At 35.6% G+C, this 20,841-nt stretch overlaps 4 protein-coding genes across 7 annotated transcripts; all 4 read left to right on the plus strand.

Annotated features, from left to right (window-relative positions):
* The first annotated feature begins 1,464 nt into the window (after positions 1 to 1,464).
* LOC111811381 (ribonuclease P protein subunit p25-like) lies at positions 1,465 to 4,589 on the plus strand. The gene is made up of 8 exons (XM_023698193.1): positions 1,465 to 1,725; positions 2,799 to 2,879; positions 2,965 to 3,053; positions 3,230 to 3,304; positions 3,416 to 3,546; positions 3,627 to 3,809; positions 3,926 to 3,988; positions 4,191 to 4,589. The coding sequence occupies exons 1-8, from the start codon at positions 1,603 to 1,605 to the stop codon at positions 4,295 to 4,297; spliced, it is 852 nt and encodes a 283-aa protein (XP_023553961.1). The 5' UTR covers positions 1,465 to 1,602; the 3' UTR covers positions 4,298 to 4,589.
* A 1,111-nt stretch (positions 4,590 to 5,700) lies between these two features.
* LOC111811384 lies at positions 5,701 to 8,400 on the plus strand. Its single transcript, XM_023698198.1, has 5 exons — positions 5,701 to 5,868; positions 5,969 to 6,038; positions 6,110 to 6,576; positions 7,853 to 8,099; positions 8,184 to 8,400. Exons 1-5 carry the CDS (start codon positions 5,863 to 5,865, stop codon positions 8,201 to 8,203), a joined length of 810 nt encoding a protein of 269 aa, XP_023553966.1. The 5' UTR covers positions 5,701 to 5,862; the 3' UTR covers positions 8,204 to 8,400.
* Positions 8,401 to 9,206: 806 nt separating this feature from the next.
* On the plus strand, positions 9,207 to 14,397 carry LOC111811382 (protein argonaute 18-like). Of its 4 annotated transcripts, none has more exons than XM_023698195.1 (10): positions 9,374 to 9,498; positions 9,763 to 9,867; positions 10,021 to 10,097; positions 11,742 to 11,822; positions 11,901 to 11,989; positions 12,211 to 12,285; positions 12,382 to 12,485; positions 13,452 to 13,649; positions 13,731 to 13,793; positions 14,053 to 14,397. In XM_023698195.1, exons 4-10 carry the CDS (start codon positions 11,775 to 11,777, stop codon positions 14,160 to 14,162), a joined length of 687 nt encoding a protein of 228 aa, XP_023553963.1. In that variant the 5' UTR covers positions 9,374 to 9,498; positions 9,763 to 9,867; positions 10,021 to 10,097; positions 11,742 to 11,774; the 3' UTR covers positions 14,163 to 14,397. The 4 variants fall into 4 exon arrangements, with proteins under 4 accessions (XP_023553962.1, XP_023553963.1, XP_023553964.1 ...); XM_023698196.1 differs by having other exon boundaries at positions 9,408 to 9,498; positions 9,757 to 9,867; XM_023698197.1 differs by lacking the exon at positions 9,763 to 9,867 and having other exon boundaries at positions 9,419 to 9,498.
* Positions 14,398 to 16,253: 1,856 nt separating this feature from the next.
* On the plus strand, positions 16,254 to 20,396 carry LOC111776328 (protein SULFUR DEFICIENCY-INDUCED 1-like). The gene is made up of 5 exons (XM_023655757.1): positions 16,254 to 16,279; positions 16,459 to 16,573; positions 17,388 to 17,600; positions 18,625 to 18,780; positions 19,811 to 20,396. The coding sequence occupies exons 1-5, from the start codon at positions 16,254 to 16,256 to the stop codon at positions 20,219 to 20,221; spliced, it is 921 nt and encodes a 306-aa protein (XP_023511525.1). The 3' UTR covers positions 20,222 to 20,396.
* The last annotated feature ends 445 nt before the right edge of the window (positions 20,397 to 20,841 follow it).

The following is a 20,841-nucleotide window of genomic DNA, read 5'->3' on the forward strand; positions in this document are numbered from 1 at the left end:
CGGTTATTATTGGGTTTAAAAGTATACCATTTACTTTCATATAAGAAAAAAAAAATAAAAAAAATTATTACCGTCAATATATGGACGAAAACGTTGGATGATAAAAATTCCACATCGGCTAATTTAGGGAATGATATGAGTTCATAAACAAATAATACTCTCTCCATTGGTGTGAGACCTTTTGGGCTTCCCAAAGCAAAGCCACCAGAGCTTAGGCTCAAAATAGACAATATCATACCATTGTTGAGAGTCATGTTTGTCTAAAATGGTATTAGAGCTATGCTCTAAACTTAGTCATGACAATAGAATTCTCAAATATCGAACAAAGATTGTGAACCTCGAAAGTGTTGAACAAAATGTGTACTTTGTTCGAGAGTTCCAGAGAGTACTGGGTGGGTTCAAGCTCAAGTTTTGTTGGTTTTAACACTAGTTCGTTAGGGTTGGACTTTCGGTTTTGGGCCTAATTCTGTTACGTTTAGGATTATGTTGGTTTTCGGGTTGAGGTTTGGACCAAGTTGTCGTTTTATTGTCTCGATCAAGATATACTTGCCTAATCATATGATTATAATGAAGATACGTGATATTATTAAGATTTGCCTTTTTTTCTCGCCGAATTCAATTTGAGACACTTGTAAATGTGTAATTAGTCTCAAATTTAATCCCACGTCACGGAGTTTTGTCAGTAAAGACTAGAAATTTGTGATTTGGTTAAAAGTTCTCATTTAATACACGAATTTTTTTAAAATAATTATTTAATGCTCGTAAACTCAATTATTTTTAGAACATAATGTAAGCGATAATAAATAATCGTGGTATCCATATTACTATATATTATAAATTTTATTAAATTATAAATTTAGTCTCAAATTTTTAAATCTTTTTAATTTTAAATTTTATATTTAATAAGTATACATATAAACAATTTAAAAAATTAATATTTATTAGTCATAAGATGGCATGTATTTAATAATTAATAATTTATAAATTTAAATAGTTAAATTAAAATTAATAAAATTATTCATAAATTTCATATTTTATTTTAAAAATATATTTAAATTTTTAAAATTTTTAATAATATCCTCTCCTTAAAAAAAAATTATTTATTTTGGATAATGTTTCAAAACCCTCATAAATTCTAAAATGTTTTTAATACATTTTTTTTAAGAATTAAAAAATATTTTTATCGTTAATACTATATTTAAAAAATAGCATTAACCCTTTGATTTTCATAAAAAAAAATTAAAAAATTATTATCGTAATTTTTTAATAAAAGTTATGTTTTTTATTTTATTTTTTAAATTAAAAATATTAATGAATATATTGAAAGATAAGTATTTTTTAAATATGTTGAAAGATAATTGATATTTTTGAAACATATTATTATTATTATTATTATTATTTTGTGATAAAAGTATAAAAAAAATATATTTTAAAATTAAAAAAATGATTTTAGATCTAAAATCTAAAATCTTTCGTAAAGAAGAGAAAACCTTCTGAGAGGTTTTAGGTTCTTCTCAAGAGATACAGTGAACAACTCCTCTGTTGCCCGCTAGGGTTTCTGATTGTCTCATCATCGTCTCTCTCCCTCACAAGCACGACGCCATGGACAGATACCAGAAGGTCGAGAAGCCCAAACCTGAATTACCTATTAGCGAAAATGAGATCCGAATCACTAGTCAAGGCGCCATTCGAAACTACATCACCTATGCTTCTACGCTGCTTCAGGTATATTTTCTCCTCATTCAATCTCATTTCTCCTTCATTTCCATCTTCCGATTGTATTCTATAATTTGCTTCTGCTTTTTGGAGTTCCGCATGCCGATTTTTCCGTTTTTTGTGGCAATGTTGCCTCTGTTGTCTAGGATTCGGTTCGTCTTTATGAACTTTGTTCTTTTGTTTTTAATTTGGAACAGTCTCGGTGTCAATCGATTTGGACTGTTAGGGTTTTTCTTTTTAGTTCTCGATGTATTTGTCAGTGGATGATTCGCTATTTCTTCGTTTGCTTGTGTGATTGTATTGGTATGTAATTTGGCAACTCTCGTAGATATTTGGAAGAACTTCATCAAGTATCAAATGATATCTAGTCTGATTTTTCAGTGGATGATTCGATATTTCGAAGAACTTTATAGCGCAATTAGTTTCACTGGATGTGCATGCTGTTTTTATAAGGATCGAATATTTGAATGAAAAGGATGAAGCATACTGAAGGATCCCAAGGAGATAACGAACACACACAGGATTTTCAATCCTAGCAGGAAAGGGAGAGAAACGGATGGCTTACCTTTTAGTAGGTGATTCAGCGAAGAAAATGATGGAACCGATCTGGGTCTTGATGTAAGCTCATCCACCCTAATCAAGACTTCGTCGTTTCGCGTGTGCTTGTGGGAGTCTCTTTCTTTTTTGTCTCGCTGCGATCCGACGTGGATTTCCGATTGATACTGAATATAAAGGAAGGAGACTGGTTACAGAACACCTTGAACTAGATTTCTGCAGAGAAGTAACAAAAACATTAGTCCCGAAGCTCTATGTTTAAAGTTTAAGCATCACGAAAGTTACTTTTAAATTTAGTTTAGTTTATAATGTGTCAGCTCCTTTGATGTCCTATTGTCATCTGTTCTAGAGGTAGATGACCTCTGCTCTTCTCTATGTATGGTTTAAATGCCATGATGCACCTTCTTCTTGTTATTTTTTAAGTAGCTTTTGCTTTTGAGTATGTTGTTTGATAAATTGTCTATAGTATTTTTGTTATCCGAAAATTTTTGTTACATAGAATATTGTTTTCCTTGGTACTTATTCAGGAAAAACGTGTCCGAGACATCGTCTTGAAAGCAATGGGACAGGCAATCAGTAAAGCAGTGGCTATTGCAGAAATTTTAAAGGTTTGTTTCCTTTAGAATATGTGTGCTTTTGAGTGTGAATACTGTTTATTATATAATTGATTCACTATGCGTCTCCCCGAAACAGAAGAGAATATCACGGTTACATCAAGAAACAGCCATCAGCTCAGTTAGTATAACTGATGTATGGGAACCCATTGAAGAGGGTCTTGTACCGTAAGTTTTCTTAATTATGCATTCGAGTATAAATTTATAATAAAGAGTTGAGAGCTTGCTTGGGTTTTAGTTGATTTGCACTCGTTCGGTATGCATCGTTTGCAATTTTGTTGCATGATTGTACTATGTAGCTTAGTGCTTTGGATGTGCAAGAAATAACTTCCCATGTCACACAGGGTGGAGATGACACGTCACGTTTCAATGATTTCAATTACCCTGTCCAATCGAGAGCTAAATAAGAATTCTCCGGGGTAAGTTGTTTTGGAAGCGTTACAATTCGGCATAAAAAGGGGGATTTTAGCCATCTTTCTTGCATATTTCATGCTTGGGTTTCTTGACGATGAGATAACTTTTATTTATAGGTATCAAGCTCCACACTTTGTGGAACAGCCAAAGCAACAATATAACAATCAGCAGCAGCAGCAGCAGCAGCAGCAGCCCCAACAACCACCACCCAGACAACCTCGCGTTTATCACAATGCTGTTAATGAAGGTGATTTCGACAACAATTAATCATTGGATTATGGAACTCTACCTCGTACGGGCTTTGACATATCTCTGGTACTTTTGCAGATCCATATGGTCAAGGCAGAGGGCGTGGTAGAGGGAGAGGGCGTGGTTGGGGAAGAGGTGGATATGGGAACTATCAAGGTGGATACGGCAACTACCAAGGTGGATATGGCCACTACCAAGGTGGCTACGGCCACTACCAAGGTGGTTCTGACAACTACCAAGGTGGTCCTGGCTATTATCAAGGTGAATATGGAACTATAAATTTTTTCAGATAGAAGTATGCTTTAAAGGGTTCACTGTGCTGCATTATATTATTCGGGATTACGAATTTTAGTTCTTGTGAGCTTTCTTCATCGTAGATAATGGTGGATACTCGAATTGGGGACGAGGAGGTGGGCGGAGTAGAGGCTGGGCCTACCGTGGTAAGCTTCTTTCTCAAATTTCTCTATGCATCACAAAACTAAAAGCCTGAGTCTGTCCTTACGAATGCAACCTGATCGAGTCTTGAAATGCATCGACTTATTTACTTCAACGTCGTAACTAGTAATTTAGGTGGTGTATGGTAGTGTAGTTCTTTAGACTCCTGATCATGTAATGTTTCAAGCAATTATTTTCCTCCCGCAGGAGCTGGATACGAAAGAGGCAGAGGAGGAGGAGGTAGAGGTTATAGCCGTGGACGGGGGCGAATGGGTGGTCACACAAGGGGGGGCGGCGGGGGAAACCAGGCTTAGGTGAATCAAACCGCACCCGACTCGTTCGTTCTTCCTACCTCTTACTTGAGCTTAAACACTTGCCTTGGCCAGTGGGATGAATTATATCACATATTTGTTTTGGTAGCTTGAAATTCAGTTTTTTTCACAATTTCCAGCGCTTTTAGGCAGTGTCTTCTTTTTCTTTTCAGCATTGTATTTTGGTTCCATGTCTTTGCATTTAGCTTAAAGAGAGCAATCAGTTTATTGTTATTATTGTAATTCGTTTTTACCCATGTCAAATGACCAAAATGCCCTCAACAATTAAACATTAGTCTCCATCTTTTGATATGACCAAAATGGTAACTTGAGAATTATATTACTGACGTGGCCATAAATATGAGACAAAGAAAGGGTGCATTAATTAAGAGAATGGACTTCTTGTCCCCATCTGTTAACAGACCACTAGACAAATGCCACGTCAACATGAAGTCAGAAAAATGGAGGACAAAGTGCCACGTAAGCTAACTTGGTTTGTTTAGCAGATTTTTGAAGTAAAGGTATGGGAAGCTACAACGTGTCAACATGGGTCAACATCCCAAACAAAATTTGATTTTTTTTCTTCTTATATTTAAAACTCAAAATTATTATTTTAAATATAAAAATATACGTCAATTATGAATTATGTTTGTTTTTTCATAAAATTTTAATTTTTTTTAATATTGGGTTTTTTTTTTTAATTAAGAAAAAAAAAAAAGAAAGTCAAAAGTTTACCGTCTTTTAAACCTTTCGTATTGTCTTCGAACACTCAAACTATTATGTGATAGCGATGTAACATCATCGAACCAACATTCTCGACTCCATGGACCACATCATCAATTTTTGTAAGAATTAATAAGAGGAATTATATATATATATATATATATATATTAATTTTGAATTAAAATTTTGTCTGAAATCCAAACTTTGTCTCCCCACCATTTCTCCCACCAATTTCGGTTTATGTCCCATTCCTACCACAATTTATATTCAAAACAATCGGAGCATCTTCACCGACACGAGACATTTTATTATTTTATTCTGTAAACTACAAATTTAATTTATTATCGTCCTCATAAATTATGGTTCGAAAAACAGATTCTAGAACATTCTCCTTCTAAACCCTTCAAAAAACGAGGGGCCAAAGGGTCGTTTTCATTGCAACAAAAATCTCTTCATCTCCTAAACTCACTCCAACGCAAGTTTTTACTTTCACTCTTTCCCAAAGATATGAATCATAGTGTACTTAAAAGCCATTGCCCCATATTCTTGGGACCAATCCAAATCAATGATCCATATCCATCCAAGTGTATGGCCTAAAAAACTGCCACGTGTCCCAGAATTGTCCCAACTCCCACCACATGGTAACAATCTTTATAAATGGCATCTTCCTTAGATTCTCATTCCAAAACTCTCTCGGCCTTTCAGAGTGAAGACAGGGAATCTTCAGCAAAGGGACAGCCCAGACAGATCTCTCTAAGCGCTTTCCCATTGACCCAAACTTTGTCATTTTTCTTCGACATGTGCACAGCCCCTTTTAAACAAGCCTTGCCCTACCAATTCTAGCCATGCAGGTAAGCCTTTCAAACACCTTTGTTCGTGAAAGTCTCTGAGAAAATTTGTGTTTTCTTCTGTTAAATCTTGATGGGTATCTGTTTTTTTTATGAATTATAGCAAGTTCTTCAATGGGTTTTCAAGGAAACTAATGAAAAGGATTCCACAAAGAAGAAGGAAACGAGTTGCGGTAAGAGAAAATGAATGCACAGTACCTGTTTGATAAAATGTCTGAGTGACTTTGATTCCTTTTTTTGCCAGATAAAGGAAGTTCTAGATCAAAGGAGATAGTGGTTTCTGTTTCTAATCATTGTGGGGGCTCTCAAAGATCAAAGGGATTTGAAGGAAGGAGATTTGATCTTAAGAGATTGAAGTCATTTGCTTTGTTGTGTAGGAAGGATATTGCCAAGTCCTGCTTTTATAGTACCATTAATATTAAGAGGCCTAGAACGACTCAGGGCGGCTTTGATAATATGCACCAGTATTGGATCCATAAGATGAAAAAAGAAGATATTGGTCAAAAGGTGGATTCTTGTTCTGTTCATGCCGGCACCAAGGTGTTGCCGATAACTGATGCCACTCTTGTAGAACAATGCGGCAGTAAGGGTGTAAAGAAAGTTGTGGCCAATGGGGAGAGTAAAACCAAAGGGAAATCAAGAGTGAAGGAACTTTTGAGATGGGCTATGGCTTCTAGATCAGAAAAAGGAGGGAAGTTCATCACTGGCAAGGTGATTTTCTTTACTTCTTAATTGCCTTTTCCTTGTTAGACATCAATATTTCTATTACTTAGTCTATTGGGTTGAATCATGTATTCCGGTCTTATTTGGACTTTCCGTTTCGAACTTCTTCTCAAGATTTTTAAAACGCCTCTATTAGGGAGAGGTTTCCAGACCCTTATAAAAAATGTTTTGTTCTCCTCTCTATCTGATGTGAGATCTCACAATCCACCTCCCTCGAGACCCAGTGTCTTTGCTGACATTCCCTTCCCCAATCGATGTGGGACCTCCAATTCACCTCCTTCGGTGCTGGCACACTTCCTCGTGTCCACCCCTCTCGAGGCCCAGCGTCCCCGCTAACACTCCCTTCCCCAATCAACATGGGACCCTTAATCTACCCCTTCGGGGCCCAGCGTTCGTGATGGCACACTGCCTCATGTCCACCCCCTTTGGGGCTCAGCCTTTTTGTTGGCACATCGCTCGGTGTTTGGCTCTGATACCATTTGTAACGGCCCAAGGCCACTGCTAGTAGATATTGTCCTTTTTCGACTTTCCCTTCAAAGTTTTTAAAACACGTCTGCTAGAAAGAAGTTTCTACACCCTTATAAAAAAATATTTCGTTCTTCTTCTCAATTGAGGTGAGATCTCACACATCCCTTGAGGTCTAAGGATTAGTTTGGCTTATGGAAAAAAATATTTCATTCTCCTCTTCAATCGACGTGGGATATCACACATCCCTTGGGGTCTAAGGATTAGTTTGGCTTATGGAACATCAATCAATTCGATGTGGACCCCTAATCCACTCCCTTTGGGGTGCAGCGTTCGTGCTGGCACACCGCCTCGTGTCTACCTACTTTGGGGCTCAACCTCTTCGTTAGCATATCGCTCGGTGTCTGACTCTGATATCATTTGTAACGGCCCAAGGCTACTACGAGCAGACATTATCCTCTTTGGGCTTTCCTTTTCGGGCTTCCTCTCAAAGTTTTTAAAACATGTCTGATAGTGAGAGGTTTCCACACCCTTATAAAAAATGTTTCGTTCTCCTCTCCAACCGATATGGGATCTCACGTACCCTTTAGAGTCCGAGGATTAGTTTGGCTTATGGAACCTAGAATGTAAATTGTATCAACACCAATCAACTTAGGACCTTGCTGAGTGAATGGCTTAAAATTCACTGAATTTTATGGAACCGAACATTTGAAAAGTCGTTCCAAACATGCCCTAAAGCTATACACAATATGCAATTATTCGCTGAATGAATGACTTAAAATTATACCAACTTTTTCAGGTTTCACGAATGCGAAACCGAGGAACTCTTCATACAAGCTTGGACGATGATCGAGCGAGTAACGACTCCCCCAAGATCAGTTTCAGATGGGAAGCCGAAAGCTGCTCCTCCATTTCCTCAGCCTACACGTCGGTTTCGGGGGCGTCGTCCTTCAAAAACTGTTCCATTACACTGAATTCCACGGCCATTCATGAAATGAATCGCTATTATCCAAGAAAAGGAAGCTGGATCACTACAGATTCTGAATGTAAGATTCTAATCCCCATTTTTCTTACAAAACAAAAGACATCAAGAACTGACTTCACTTTCCTTCTATGCCTTCCATGAACAGTTGTTGTGTTAGAGCTATGAAGGAGAAGCTGTAATGGCTTCATCAACTGTTTGATCTGCCTGCAATATAAGAGCTGTAGATTCTATGCAAAACCAGAGGATTTTGTATGTAAAAAGGCTTCATATAGCTATGTAAAACACGTATCTGAAATAACATTGAGTGTATCAAACCATCATCTAACAAAGTCTTTGGTGTAATACGTTCCCTTCTAGAAAAACCGAGTTTTTTTTTCAGGTTTTTGCAGGTCGATATCGAGTTCAAAATGGCATCTTAGGATGAGTATCTTTCGATTTGACAAGTTTCTTGTTTCGGGTTCTTTCAAGAACAAATATAAAACATACTTTCAATTAAGAGGTCAAAGGTTCAAATCATCACTTTGTGTATTGTTGTACTACAAAAAAACTCTTTCCACGGAGAGGTTCAACTAATAGGCTTTAAGCTAGTCAACTATATTCTTGACCTAGATCAAGATTCGATAGAGTTTCGACCAACAGGCTCAATGCTAGTACGCCACTAGGCGTGGCTGATCTAGGGCTTGATCAACTCGTGGTTTGATTTGCTTCCACTTTGGACTTATTAGTTAGGGTCTTTTTACGGTAAATTAGGGATGTTCAAATGAAATCGAGAGCTCGACACTACCCAACCCAAAACATAAAGATTAGGTTGGGTTAGATTTATTTCGGTTTGGGTTGACATTTTTACTCAAGTCAACCCCACCAAAACCGGAAACATGGTTACGACTTAGTTTTTGGGTTGACATTTTTACTCAAGTCAACCCCACCAAAGCCGAAAACATGGTTACAGCTCAATGGCATCCTACATTATTTTTATGATTATTATAAAAATTAATAATATTTGAATTTTGTAAACGATGTTAGTGATGTAGTGTGACTCGGGAATATTTGATATTTAAAATTTAAAAATAATTAAAAAAAAAAAAAAAAAAATCAGACAACGAACTAATTATTGTGAGTATTAAACCCATTTGGTTAGTGTAAAAGACAAGTCGAGTAATACAAGTTAGTGAGGTTTTAGGCTTTTAGTCTCCTTTCCCCTTCCTCTTTCCTTCAGCTCCGAGTCACACTCTCAAACACTTCACTGTCAAGCTTTCTCCTCTTTCCCGTTAGGGTTTCTGTCTTCTTCTTCGTCTTCCTCTTCCCTCTTTCGCTTCCCGCCTTGCAGAAGAACCTCCATGGATAGGTACCAGAAGGTGGAGAAGCCTAAACCTGAATCGCCGATAAACGAAAATGAAATCCGCATCACAAGTCAAGGCGCTATTCGAAACTACATCACTTATGCTTCTACCCTACTTCAGGTATCATTTCACTGTTTTTGTTATTGTTTACATCAGCTATTGTATCTCATTTCATTTTTTCTTTTTGGTGTGTTCGTCTTAATCTTTCTGTTTATACGTTGCGTCTGTTGTTTTTTGAACAATGAATCTATCTTATGACGTCAAGGCGCTATTAGAAGATTGTCTTGGTTTTGGTTATTTTTAATGTTAGCCGACATTTATTGATTTGGTACATTTTCTGGTATATTGATTTCGTTTCTTCTACTTGCGAATTTTGAGGAATAGTTGCTCGCTGGCTGATACTCTGCCGTATATGCATTGTATGTGGAAGCGTCTGTAAGCTTAATGCACGAGCTATGGTACTTCTTAACATGCGATAGCTCGTGAAATGTAATCTGTTCTGTTGATTATCTACATTCCTTGTAGTTTTTTTCTTCTAGCCTATCGTGAATTCTAGTTATATCGATATTTTTTCACTTTACCATATGAAAAGAATAAAGATACGGTTGAATTTATCTTTTATAGTTTATCTTGTATTCTCAGATCGAGTAATTACGCTAATGCAGTGATCATGTGGAGCTTGGTGTTTCTGTATTATGTTGACGTGATGTTTGGCTCAGGTTTCTACTATTTGTACACATTTTTTAATATATAAATTTACCATCAAGATACAGCTACGTACTTCTCTTTCTTATAAAAAGAATCAAGTGCACTAGAGTTTATGGTTTACAATGTACAACCAGATCTATTCATTATGCTAATACAATGATCATGGCCAAATTGTCATTTCCTTATTCTTGTCTCACGGGTTTTTTCAACTTGTTCGTACTATTTTTTTATTTTGAGGAAGATAATTATTGATGTTATTCATGGGATCAAGTTTTTGTAATCTATTCAATTAGTAGATCGATTATTTCCTTATTTCTAATCATGCTGGCTAACTTGAGCATAGCTCAACTAGTCATTCGTTTGGAGAGAATGAGTTCCAGATCTTGGCTTTCGAAGTCCTCTGAGGGCATTTGCAGGAGTTCTTTTTTTAGGATTCTTTGTATACCTTCTCCCCTTCAAGGATCCACTGTGTTTTTTTAGGATTCTTTTTTTTTTTATCTGGAAAGTTTTGCATGGGAGAGTGTATACTGAAGATTGTATCCAAAGGCTTTCCTCCATGGTGTTGTGGCCTCAATAGTGTGTCATTTGTAGAAGACGGGGTGAGGAACTTGACCATTTACTTTACTTGGCCCTTGGACTTTTTCTTGCTCGTAATCGAGGTTGTTGTTTGATATTTGAGGAGGTGTTCTTGAATCCTCCTTGTCATGAAAAGAAAGGGTTCTTTGGCATTCTTATTTTTTGCTCTGTTGTTGGGCATTTGGCTTGAGACTTGAGAGAAATAGTAGAATTTTTCGTGGAGTGGAGTGATTTGGGGAGAGCTTTTGGGTTACGATTAGGCTTAATGTCTCCCTGTGGGTCTCTCTTAATACGGTTTTTCATAATTATCCACTTAGCATTATTCTTTTCGATTGGAGTCCCTTTCTATAATTGGGTGTGAGTGCCCTATTGTTTGTGGGCTTGTTTTTTGTTCGCCCTTGTATATCCCTATAATGAAAGCTTGGTTTCTTATAAAAAAAGGTAAAAAAATCAACTATTCATTTGTGTATTGGATTACCAAACTAGTGGCTGGGATTGTCATCTGGGCTAACACCCGCTAGTGCCAAGCCTATTTATGCAAACCAAATTTAGAGAGATTCAAGCCAGTCTTTCAACTTTTGGTTTTCAAACAAATAGAAACATAACAGATAACTATCATTTTCAATAAAAAAAAATTGCTTAAAACAAACGAGAGAGACAGCCCACTTCTCAAGAGAACATTAAATCGATTAAGAGAGGAAGAGAGCTTGGGAGAGATAGTGCAAACATCCTCCCTTTTCAGGAGAGAGAGGAAGAGGAGAATGCTGATTTGAGTGATGAGAGAGGCTCTGTATAGTGTTTGACAGCAAGACCAAGTCCACCATCAAGCATGCTGAGTTTGAGTTAGAGGGTAAAAAGTTCCCAGTGGTATGGCTTTCGAGTGTCGGTTTAGTATAAAATGGATTTTTTATGTTAGAAAATCGTGGTTCCTAATAGCCTATTTATAAATTCTCTCTCTCTCTCTAATAAAAAGGTTTTTTCCTCCTTGTTTATTCATGTTTCTAAGCATGTGCTTACTGTCGGCTGAGAATGAATCTGTTCTACTTTGGTTTAATATATCACGTTTTCACTTTTTATAGGACAAACGTGTTAGAGAGATAGTGTTGAAAGCCATGGGGCAGGCAATCAGTAAAACAGTTTCCATTGCAGAAATTTTAAAGGTTTGAGTCCTTTACAGTCTGCAACTGTGCATGTGTAACTTATTTTATAATTAACATGCCAGTTTCATTCTGAAACAGAAGAGAACTCCACAATTGCATCAAGAAACTTCCATCAGCTCAGTAAGCATAATTGATGTATGGGAGCCTATTGAAGAAGGTCTTGTACCGTAAGTTTTAATCTCTAAAAATCTCTGTTAATTGCCTGATGAAGTCCTATGTAATTACTGCTGGTTGGTTTCTTTATGCTCATAGTCACGACTTAGCGTTGTTTGGATTGGTACTCTTTAGTTTGCAATTGCATATTTGCTTATTATTATTGCTGTGGGCATGTAGCTTTAGCATACTCTTCTGCAGATATTTAAGTAATAACGTCTGACATATGATGCAGTGTGGAGATGACTCGACACGTCTCAATGATATCAATTACCCTGTCAAATCGAGAACTAAATAAAGATTCTCCTGGGTAAGATGTGAAAGTCTAATCTGAGCTGCTTTCCAGTTTTTACACTCAAGTTTCTTATTACGAATGTTTCAAGATGAAAAGTGTTACTATTTGTAGGTATCAAGCTCCACAGTTTGTGGAGCAGCCAAAGCAACAATATAAGCAGCAGCAGCAACAACAGCCCAGACAGTCTCGTCCTTATTACAATGCTGTTAACGAAGGTGATCCTTTTTTCTGAAAAATAAAATATACTGTTACAGCGTGAAGATGTAGAGAATGTGATATCTTCGACCCTATTTTATAGTGCAGCAACACAAAAACATAAATAAAATACCTGAAAACAGAATCAAGAAAATTAAGAATTCTTGGGATTTTGTTACATCATTCCAATTAGTAAAGAAACCAAGTGTTCTATTACAAGTGAATTGGGGCTTCGGGATGTTAAGGTAGACTAGATGTTAGCTGTGGGTTTGAGATACTGACTGGGAATCTAAAAGAAAGGAATCACCTAATCAGTGTTTTTGAAAGCCTTCTCAGGTGTTATATGTCACGGTTATGCTTGTTCATTGCGTGCTTTCTGTGAGTGCATGCCCATTCCAAACCTTTTACCTTGCTTCCATTGCATGTCTTTCATTCTAGCGTAGTATACGACTAATTGTTAAATCTTCCAATTCGGGTTATATGCTATCAATGTTGTTGTCCTTTATGGCTGGCTAGAGAATAACATCTACTTCTCAAAAAAGCTTTTTAAAATATTTTTCAAAACTCTCTCTAACCCCATTTATTAAAATTGTTTTCCAAGAATAGGAGGTAGAGGCTACGAAATAGACAATTTGTGCCAGCGACAATCCAAGTTTAGAGCTAATTGACTTACTGAAGGGCGAGAGTAAGTACTGCACAATTACTTCGTAAGTCCAGAAGAAGCGTGATTGTGACACTAGGCGCAGTTCTAGTGCCTCACCTTTTCAAGAAGGCATATGCTGTCCTGAAAAGCTACTCGAGAATAATATAATTTCATAAGATAATCACAAGCTACAAATATTTTCCCCTCAGAGATAGGTAGCACCCAATTAATTCTAATTCATTGGGGAGGTCACAGTTGATGTGTTTGGAAAAACTACAAATAAATTTTAGTGGAGATCATACTATTAACTGTTAGATTATGGTCCTTTCTATAAATTTGGCAGATCCATATGGTCAAAGCCGAGGTCGAGGTCGAGGGAGAGGGCGTGGTTGGGGCAGAGGTGGATATGGAAACTACCAAGGGGGATATGGAAACTACCAGGGCGGATATGGCCATTACCAAGGCGGATATGGCCACTATCAAGGTGGATCTGGTGGCTACCAAGGTGGTGGCCCTGGCGGCTACCAAGGCAACTATCAAGGTAGATAAGTTTTCCCTCTTTCAGTTTCGATCATGCTAGATCTTGAGCACGGCCTAATTTTTAGTTTCGATTTTGACACAGATAATAGTGGGTACTCGAATTGGAGTAGAGGCAGTGGGCGAGGCCGAGGTTGGACATATCGTGGTAAGTTTCGTTCTCAAATTTCTTATCTCGTTTAGAATCTAATCTAACTAACTGTCATTTCGCGCATTTTGTCGATGTTCTGTACCACCTAGTTGTTTAATCTCTTGGAATGTGATCTGTATTTATAGGATTTCTTAAGAAAACGAGATCAAATGTTTTCGAGTTTCACCTCTTAACTATTTCTTGGTCTAAGCTAAATCTTGAACATGTTGAAAATAATCATGAGTTGAGTTGTTCGAATCAATCGCATTCCTTTCAGGAACTGGCTATGATAGAGGCAGAGTGGGGAGGGGTTACGGTCGAGGTCGGGGTCGGGGTCGGATAGACGGACAAACAAGGGACAATGGTGGCAGTAGAAACCAGGTTTAGTTAAAAAAAAAAAAAAGTTACTCATTTTCACTGTTCTCTTTTCTCGAGCTAAAATGCCTTGCCTTTGCCAGTGAGATGCTTTTTATCAGAATTTACTGTTTTTAATAGCGTGGTAATTTCGCTTCTTACAGCGTTGTTGAGCAGTAATTTCTTCTTTTTTGCCTTTGATAACGTGGTACGCAAGGTTGTTTTTGTTCATGTTAAACTTATTATCCAATAATAAAAAGTCTATATATATATATATATATATAATATTATTTGTAATGACTCAGATCCACCGCTAGCAGATATTGTACTATTTGGCTTTCCCTTTCGGGCTTTCCCTTTAAAACGTGTCTACTAGGGAAAGGTTTTCACACCCTTATACACGGTGGTTTGTTCTCTTCCCCAGCCAATGTGGGACATCACAATCTACCCCCCTTTGGGGTCCAACGTCTTCGCTCGCACTCTTTCCTTCCTCCAATTGATGTGGGATTGCCCCCAAATCCATCCTTTTTAGTGCCTAGCGTCTTTACCGGTAGTCTACCCCTTTAGGGATGGTAGTCTAGCCCCTCTGGGGAACAGTGAAAAGGCTAGCATATCATCCGATGTCTGGCTCTGATACTATTATATATATAAATATATATATTAAAACAACTTTAATTTAAATAAAAATTAGCATATGAATTTTGTTTATGGTCGGATGTCCAGATTCATTGTATTTGTTTATGAAAAAATAAAAATTTCATTTAAAAAAAAAAAATTAAGAAAAAAAAAAACAAAACAAAAAAGCTTTGTTGGTGGACTGTTTTCTTACCATCTTAAAAATTATAATGGGACAAATTCGTAATTTTCGAGGCTTAATTAATCAATTATTTTCTATGTGTGTATGTGACCGTAATAACGGCTATATTCATTCCGTACAGTCACTACTAGGAATAAATAAATAAATAAATAAATAAATGCAAATTTGGGACAAAATTTGTTCTTAAGATATTTTGTTTTCTTTTCACTATGTTGTCTTTCTCTCTCATCCATTCCAAGACTTTGTTTAACAACAAATATTCATTAATTCTTCCCTAATTAAAAGTTTCATTAATGTTACTACCAAGTTTTAGAGGATATTAATTTCGTTTATTTAAGATCGAACAAATTTCATCTGTACAAGCAACGCTAGTTATACCAACGACGATAATTACAAGTAAATTTGAAATATAATTATTGAAATTCTCGATAATTGGTATTTACGTTAATATCCCTGAGCAACGTGGCTGATAGTTCACAGAAGGAAATTGAAGAGAAGAAAAAATTTCGCACGGCTAAACAACCCAATATAAAACAAGTGAAGTTATTGAACGTATCGAGATATCATCAAAGAAACAACAGAGGTGTTCATACAAACACGACCCAAAAATCCGACCAACCCAACCTAAACCATAAAAGATGGATTAGATTAGATTTTTTCTTTGATTTGAGTTGGGTTGAATTTTTTGAAAATAAAAAAATTTGGGTCGGTTTGCAAGTTGACTTATTTTATTTGTCGGGTCAACCCGAAAATAGAGTTATAACTCAATTCTAATGAAAATTAAGAATATTTGACGTTTGTAACCAATGTTAGTGATACGTTGTGACTTGTGAATGTTTGATATTTGAGTTTTATGAGATTTTAGTTATCGTATAACATATATTGTGGATAAGTATGAATTTTTTAAATAATTTTTTTTAAAAGAAACAATCCGACAACCCAACCCAAAAATAAAAGGGTTCGATCGGGTTGGGTTGTGAACTCTATTCAGGTTGCTCGGGTCACCAACCCAATCAACCCAAATTTTAAGACTGATTCAAAAGATTTCCAAACCCAACTGGTATACTCCCCTAAAAAAGAACGAGACCGTCTATTCTCACAAGAACAATGTAGCGAATTGTTAGAATGAACCAACAATCATTAAAATAGCATCGAGACAAAATAATACAACAATAGATAAACAGATCGACATAGTACAAAACACGAGAAAATTCTTATCCATACATCTACGACAGGGTGTGTGTGTTTACAAGAAATCGACGATCGAGATTCAATCGTAAAAGACGTCGCAATCGACATGGCACGGGATGAGAGAGAGAGAGAGAGAGAAAGGGTTGGTTGAATGTAGACGGAAGAGCGACCTTCTTCATTGCTTAGGGGACCTTTTAGCCCTTTTGGGTGTTGTCTTCATCGTTTGCTTTATAAGGGCTTTCCATTTCCAAAGGAATAAAAGCTTTGAAGAAGAAGAAGAAGAAGAGGAGAGAGAATGGCTTTAGAGAGAGAGAAATTAGGAGAGAGAGAGAAATTAGGAGAGAGAGAGCAAAAGAGCTCAAAAGATGAACTTTTTCATGTCATTCATAAGGTTCCACCTGGTGATACTCCTTATGTTAGAGCAAAATATGCTCAGGTAAATCTCTATCTCTTTGTTTGCTTTCGTTTCGTTCGGTAGCTGTCGGGTCGAAAATAATCGAACCGTCGACCTTTAAGATTCCTAGTAAAAGTTATGCTCGAGTTAGCTCGAGCTCTCTCTCTCAATTTCAATTTGTTGTTTTGTACTCTGTTCTCCCATGTTTCGATGTAATGTAGTTTTTTTCTCTTCCGAACAAAATTTTTCAAATTCAAAAGATTGGAGTTTTTTTTTTTCTGGGTCGGGTGCAAAATTTGAACTTTTGCACTGAAAAGTAGTGAGGTGTTAGAAAAATCCGATGACTCGAAAAACCTGATCAACCCAACTCAACCCAACCCGTATGATTTAGGTTAGATTGGGTTGGGTTCAAATAAGTTGGTTCAAATAAATTGGTTCATTGGTTGAACTCAACGAACCCGCATGATTTAGGTTAGATTGGGTTGGGTTCAAATAGGTTTGGTTCATTGTTGTACTCGAAATTTATTGTTAATTTTAAAATATAGATTTTGATGACACGTATATTTATTTTATTTTTTAAATTTTATAATAATTTTTAGTTAATATTTATTTTTCAATCCTAATAAAAATAAATTTTTAACCATTTACAATATAATTTTTTTTTGTAATGAAATTGAGTTACAAAATTGAATTAAATATTTAAAAATAAATAAATAGATAAATTTAAGAGTAATATTTAAATATCAAAATTTAAATATTTATGATACTATTTTGTAGAATATTACAATAAATTAATTAATAATTTAAATATAAATTATTTTTAAAAATTTTGATTATTGTTTGTGAATTTGTTCAGTTGATAGAGAAGGATCCAGAGAGTGCAATTTCATTATTTTGGGAAGCAATAAATGCAGGAGACAGAGTTGAAAGTGCTCTAAAAGACATGGCTGTGGTTATGAAGCAAGTTGATAGAGCTGAAGAAGCCATTGATATCCTCAAAACCTACAGATTTCTCTGCTCCAAACACTCCCAAGAATCGCTCGATAACGTTCTTATCGATTTGTTTAAGGTTCGTGTCTATTCCATCTCTAAACTATAAGATTCGTTGGCTAAATTAGTAACCAGACCAACCCGAATAGACCTTAATTTTTCATTATAATCTTAGAAGTAGGGTAGGGATGAGTTGTAATCCTATTTTCGGGTTGGTCGGGTTGGTCGGGTGGACTTGAACCAAAAAAATGTTGACTTGTGAACATATCTAAGTTTTTGGTTTTTTGAAAATTCGATCCAACTCAAATCGAAAAAAAAATCTTACTTAACCCAATGTTTATAGTTTGGGTTGGGTAGTCCGAGTTAGTCGGGTTGACCTGAACTAAGACAACCCACGAACCACCTTGAGTTTTTCGTTTGAAAATTCGACCCAACCCAAATCGAAAAAAAAAAAAAAAATTACTCAACCCAATGTTTAGTTCGGGTTGGGTAGTCCGAGTTAGTCAGGTTGACTTGAACTAAAAAAATGTCAACCCATGAACGGCTCTGAGTTTTTGGTTTTATGAAAATTCGACCCAACCCAAACTCGAAAAAAAAAAAAATCTAACCCAACTCATTGTTTATGGTTTGGGTTTGATAGTCTGAGTTAGTTGGGTTGACTTTGAACTAAAAAATGTCAACTCAGGAATGAAAATTCGATCCAACCCAAACTAAAAAAAAAATCTAACCCAACTAACGTTTATGGTTTGGGTTAGGTAGTCCAAGTTAGTCAAATTGACCCAAACCAAAAAAATGTTAATGTCTGAGTCGACATGAATTCCTGATTTTAAAAAAATTCGACCCAACCAAAAAAAAAAAAAAAAAAAAAAAAAAAAAGGTTTAACCCAACCTAACGTTTTGGGTTTGGAGGTTCGAGTTGGTCAGGTTGACCTGAACCAAAAAAATGCCAACCCATAATAAACCGACTTGAGTTTTTGATTTTCGGAAAATTAAACGAAACCCAACATTTTAGGCGGGTTCTGGGATCAGTTGAACACCCGTAATGTAGAAATGTGGACGTTATCGAGAGTCGAGGATTTTTATTAATTAGTTTTGTTGAATAGAAATGTGGAAGAATAGAAGAACAAATTGAGGTGGTGAAGAGAAAACTAAGAAAGATATATGAAGGAGAAGGTTTTAATGGAAAGCCCACAAGAACAGCTCGTTCTCATGGCAAGAAATTTCAGGTTTCTGTCAAACAAGAAACCTCTAGATTATTGGTAATTAATTCTCTTTACCCTTTCCTTTCATCTTCTTCCAATTTCACCCCAAAATTAACCTTCCACCTCAAATAATTCAATCACTTAAAATATTACCGTCTTTTTAACTTGTAACTTTTCATATTTTACAATAACACTCTTAAATTTTTAAGAAAATTAAAAATATATATATTATTTAATTTTGGATAAAAAAAAAAACTTTAATATTTTTACTTCAAAAATATTAAAATTACTCTTAAACTTTCAAATTTACATTAATACCCTTAAACTTTATAACTTTAAAATTAATATTAATGCTATTTTTTAAAATTCATAAATATTTTTTGAAACGTGATAATAATGGTAAGAATATTTTATTTAACTTCTAAACCGGATATTTTTTAATATTTTAAAAAAGTTTTAGAGTATTTTCTTAATTTATTTTAATTAGGGGTATTATTGAATCTTTAAAAATTCAAAAATATGAAAATTACACTTAACTTTCAAATTTACATTAATACGCTTAAACTTTTTTTTTTTTTTTAATTTCAACCTAATAAACCCGGTATTTTTTAATATTTTAAAAATGTTTTAGAGTATTTTCTTAATTTATTTTAATTAGGAGTATTTTTAAAAATTCAAAAATATCAAAATTACACTTAACTTCCAAATTTACCTTAATACCCTTAAACTTTTTTATTTTTACCATTCATAAGTATTTTTTGAAACGTGATACTAATGGTAAGAACATTTTATTTAACTTTTAAACCGGATATTTTTAAAGATTTTAAAAAAGTTTAAAAATACTGATGAAATGTTGAAAGTTGGAAGATATTTTTGAAATAGATGATTAATGATTTTTTTAAAAAATTATAAAAGTATTTTCTTAATTTATTTTATTTAGGGGTATTATTGAAACTTTTCAAAATGGAAATATTTTTATAAATAGCCCCAAATAAACACTAAATTCTCAACATTTCTAAAATATACCCCAAAAAAAGTGTAAATTACAATTTTCTGACCTATCAAATGGGCCTGAATTTGTGAACAGGGAAATCTGGGGTGGGCCTACATGCAAAAGCCCAATTACATGATGGCGGAGGCAGTGTACAAAAAGGCCCAAATTATCGATCCAGACGCCAACAAAGCATGCAATTTGGGCCTTTGTTTGATGAAACAGGGCCGCCTTAATGAGGCCATTTCGGTTCTCCAACAAGTCCAGCAAGGCAAAATTCCGGGCTCTGATGAGACCAAAGCCCAAAAACGGGCAGGAGACTTGCTGACCCAAATTAGGTCGAGACAATCGCTGCCCGATTCCATCGAACTATTGGGCCTCAGTATTGATGGCGATTTGCTTAATGGGCTTGAGCAATTGGTCCATGAACGAGGCCCATTTAGGTCCAAGAGGCTTCCGGTTTTTGAGGAAATTTCTTCATTTAGGGATCAATTAGCATGTAATTAATTAATTAATTAACTTTTTCTCTTTTTTTTTTGTATTTTTTTTTTTTTTTAATGTAGATTGGGGTTGATGTTGGGATTTAGAATAATGTGTGTCTCGGTTTTGTAAATAAAGAAAAATGAAGGAGCTGAATGCAAATTTGAAAAGGAAATGTTTTGTGTAAATTTAGTATTGATGTTGGAATAAATATTTGTTTTTTTGTGTATTAGATGAATAATTTCTCTTCCTTTTCCGATATGTCCCTCTACTCCCTTCCTATTTTAAGACGGGTCGAATGTGGAGCTCACACGACAATCCCAAGAGCATGCCAAAAGACCCGTACTGTCAACCACAATTGAGACGACGACGTTTTTAGAGGTGAAATAAACTTATAAGGATTCTCCTAGTAGCAACGAGTGAATCTGGAAGAGCCCAGTTTGAGAATCGGGGCACCCTCAACTGCTTTGTAACGTAATTCCCACTAAGTGATGGGTAGAATCATTTGCAGACGACTTAAATATGCAACAGGGCACCCTGCTTGCCCTTGCTCCGCACCCTTGGAATAGAACGTGCCTTTTGGCAAACCCTAAACCCTAAACCCTCTCCTAACAATCCTCAACAATCCTCCCCTCGAACAAAGTATA

The sequence above is a fragment of the Cucurbita pepo genome, chromosome LG15 (assembly GCF_002806865.2).
Source record: "Cucurbita pepo subsp. pepo cultivar mu-cu-16 chromosome LG15, ASM280686v2, whole genome shotgun sequence".
NCBI lineage: Eukaryota > Viridiplantae > Streptophyta > Magnoliopsida > Cucurbitales > Cucurbitaceae > Cucurbita > Cucurbita pepo.

Excerpts from the sequence above, each read along its gene's own strand:
- LOC111776328 (XM_023655757.1), top strand. The coding sequence starts at position 16,254 with ATGAGAGAGAGAGAGAGAGAGAAAGG. Across the intron at positions 16,280-16,458 it reads GAGAGAGAGAGAGAGAAAGG|AGAGAGAGAGAAATTAGGAG; the intron begins GTTGGTTGAATG and ends AGAGAAATTAGG. Across the intron at positions 16,574-17,387 it reads TTAGAGCAAAATATGCTCAG|TTGATAGAGAAGGATCCAGA; the intron begins GTAAATCTCTAT and ends GAATTTGTTCAG.
- LOC111811382 (XM_023698194.1), top strand. The coding sequence starts at position 9,376 with ATGGATAGGTACCAGAAGGTGGAGAAGCCTAAACCTGAATCGCCGATA. Across the intron at positions 11,990-12,210 it reads ATTGAAGAAGGTCTTGTACC|TGTGGAGATGACTCGACACG; the intron begins GTAAGTTTTAAT and ends CATATGATGCAG. Across the intron at positions 12,486-13,451 it reads TTACAATGCTGTTAACGAAG|ATCCATATGGTCAAAGCCGA; the intron begins GTGATCCTTTTT and ends TAAATTTGGCAG.
- LOC111811384 (XM_023698198.1), top strand. Across the intron at positions 6,039-6,109 it reads GAAGAAGGAAACGAGTTGCG|ATAAAGGAAGTTCTAGATCA; the intron begins GTAAGAGAAAAT and ends TTTTTTTGCCAG. Across the intron at positions 6,577-7,852 it reads GGAAGTTCATCACTGGCAAG|GTTTCACGAATGCGAAACCG; the intron begins GTGATTTTCTTT and ends CAACTTTTTCAG.
- LOC111811381 (XM_023698193.1), top strand. The coding sequence starts at position 1,603 with ATGGACAGATACCAGAAGGTCGAGAAGCCCAAACCTGAATTACCTATT. Across the intron at positions 2,880-2,964 it reads CTATTGCAGAAATTTTAAAG|AAGAGAATATCACGGTTACA; the intron begins GTTTGTTTCCTT and ends TCCCCGAAACAG. Across the intron at positions 3,054-3,229 it reads ATTGAAGAGGGTCTTGTACC|GGTGGAGATGACACGTCACG; the intron begins GTAAGTTTTCTT and ends CATGTCACACAG.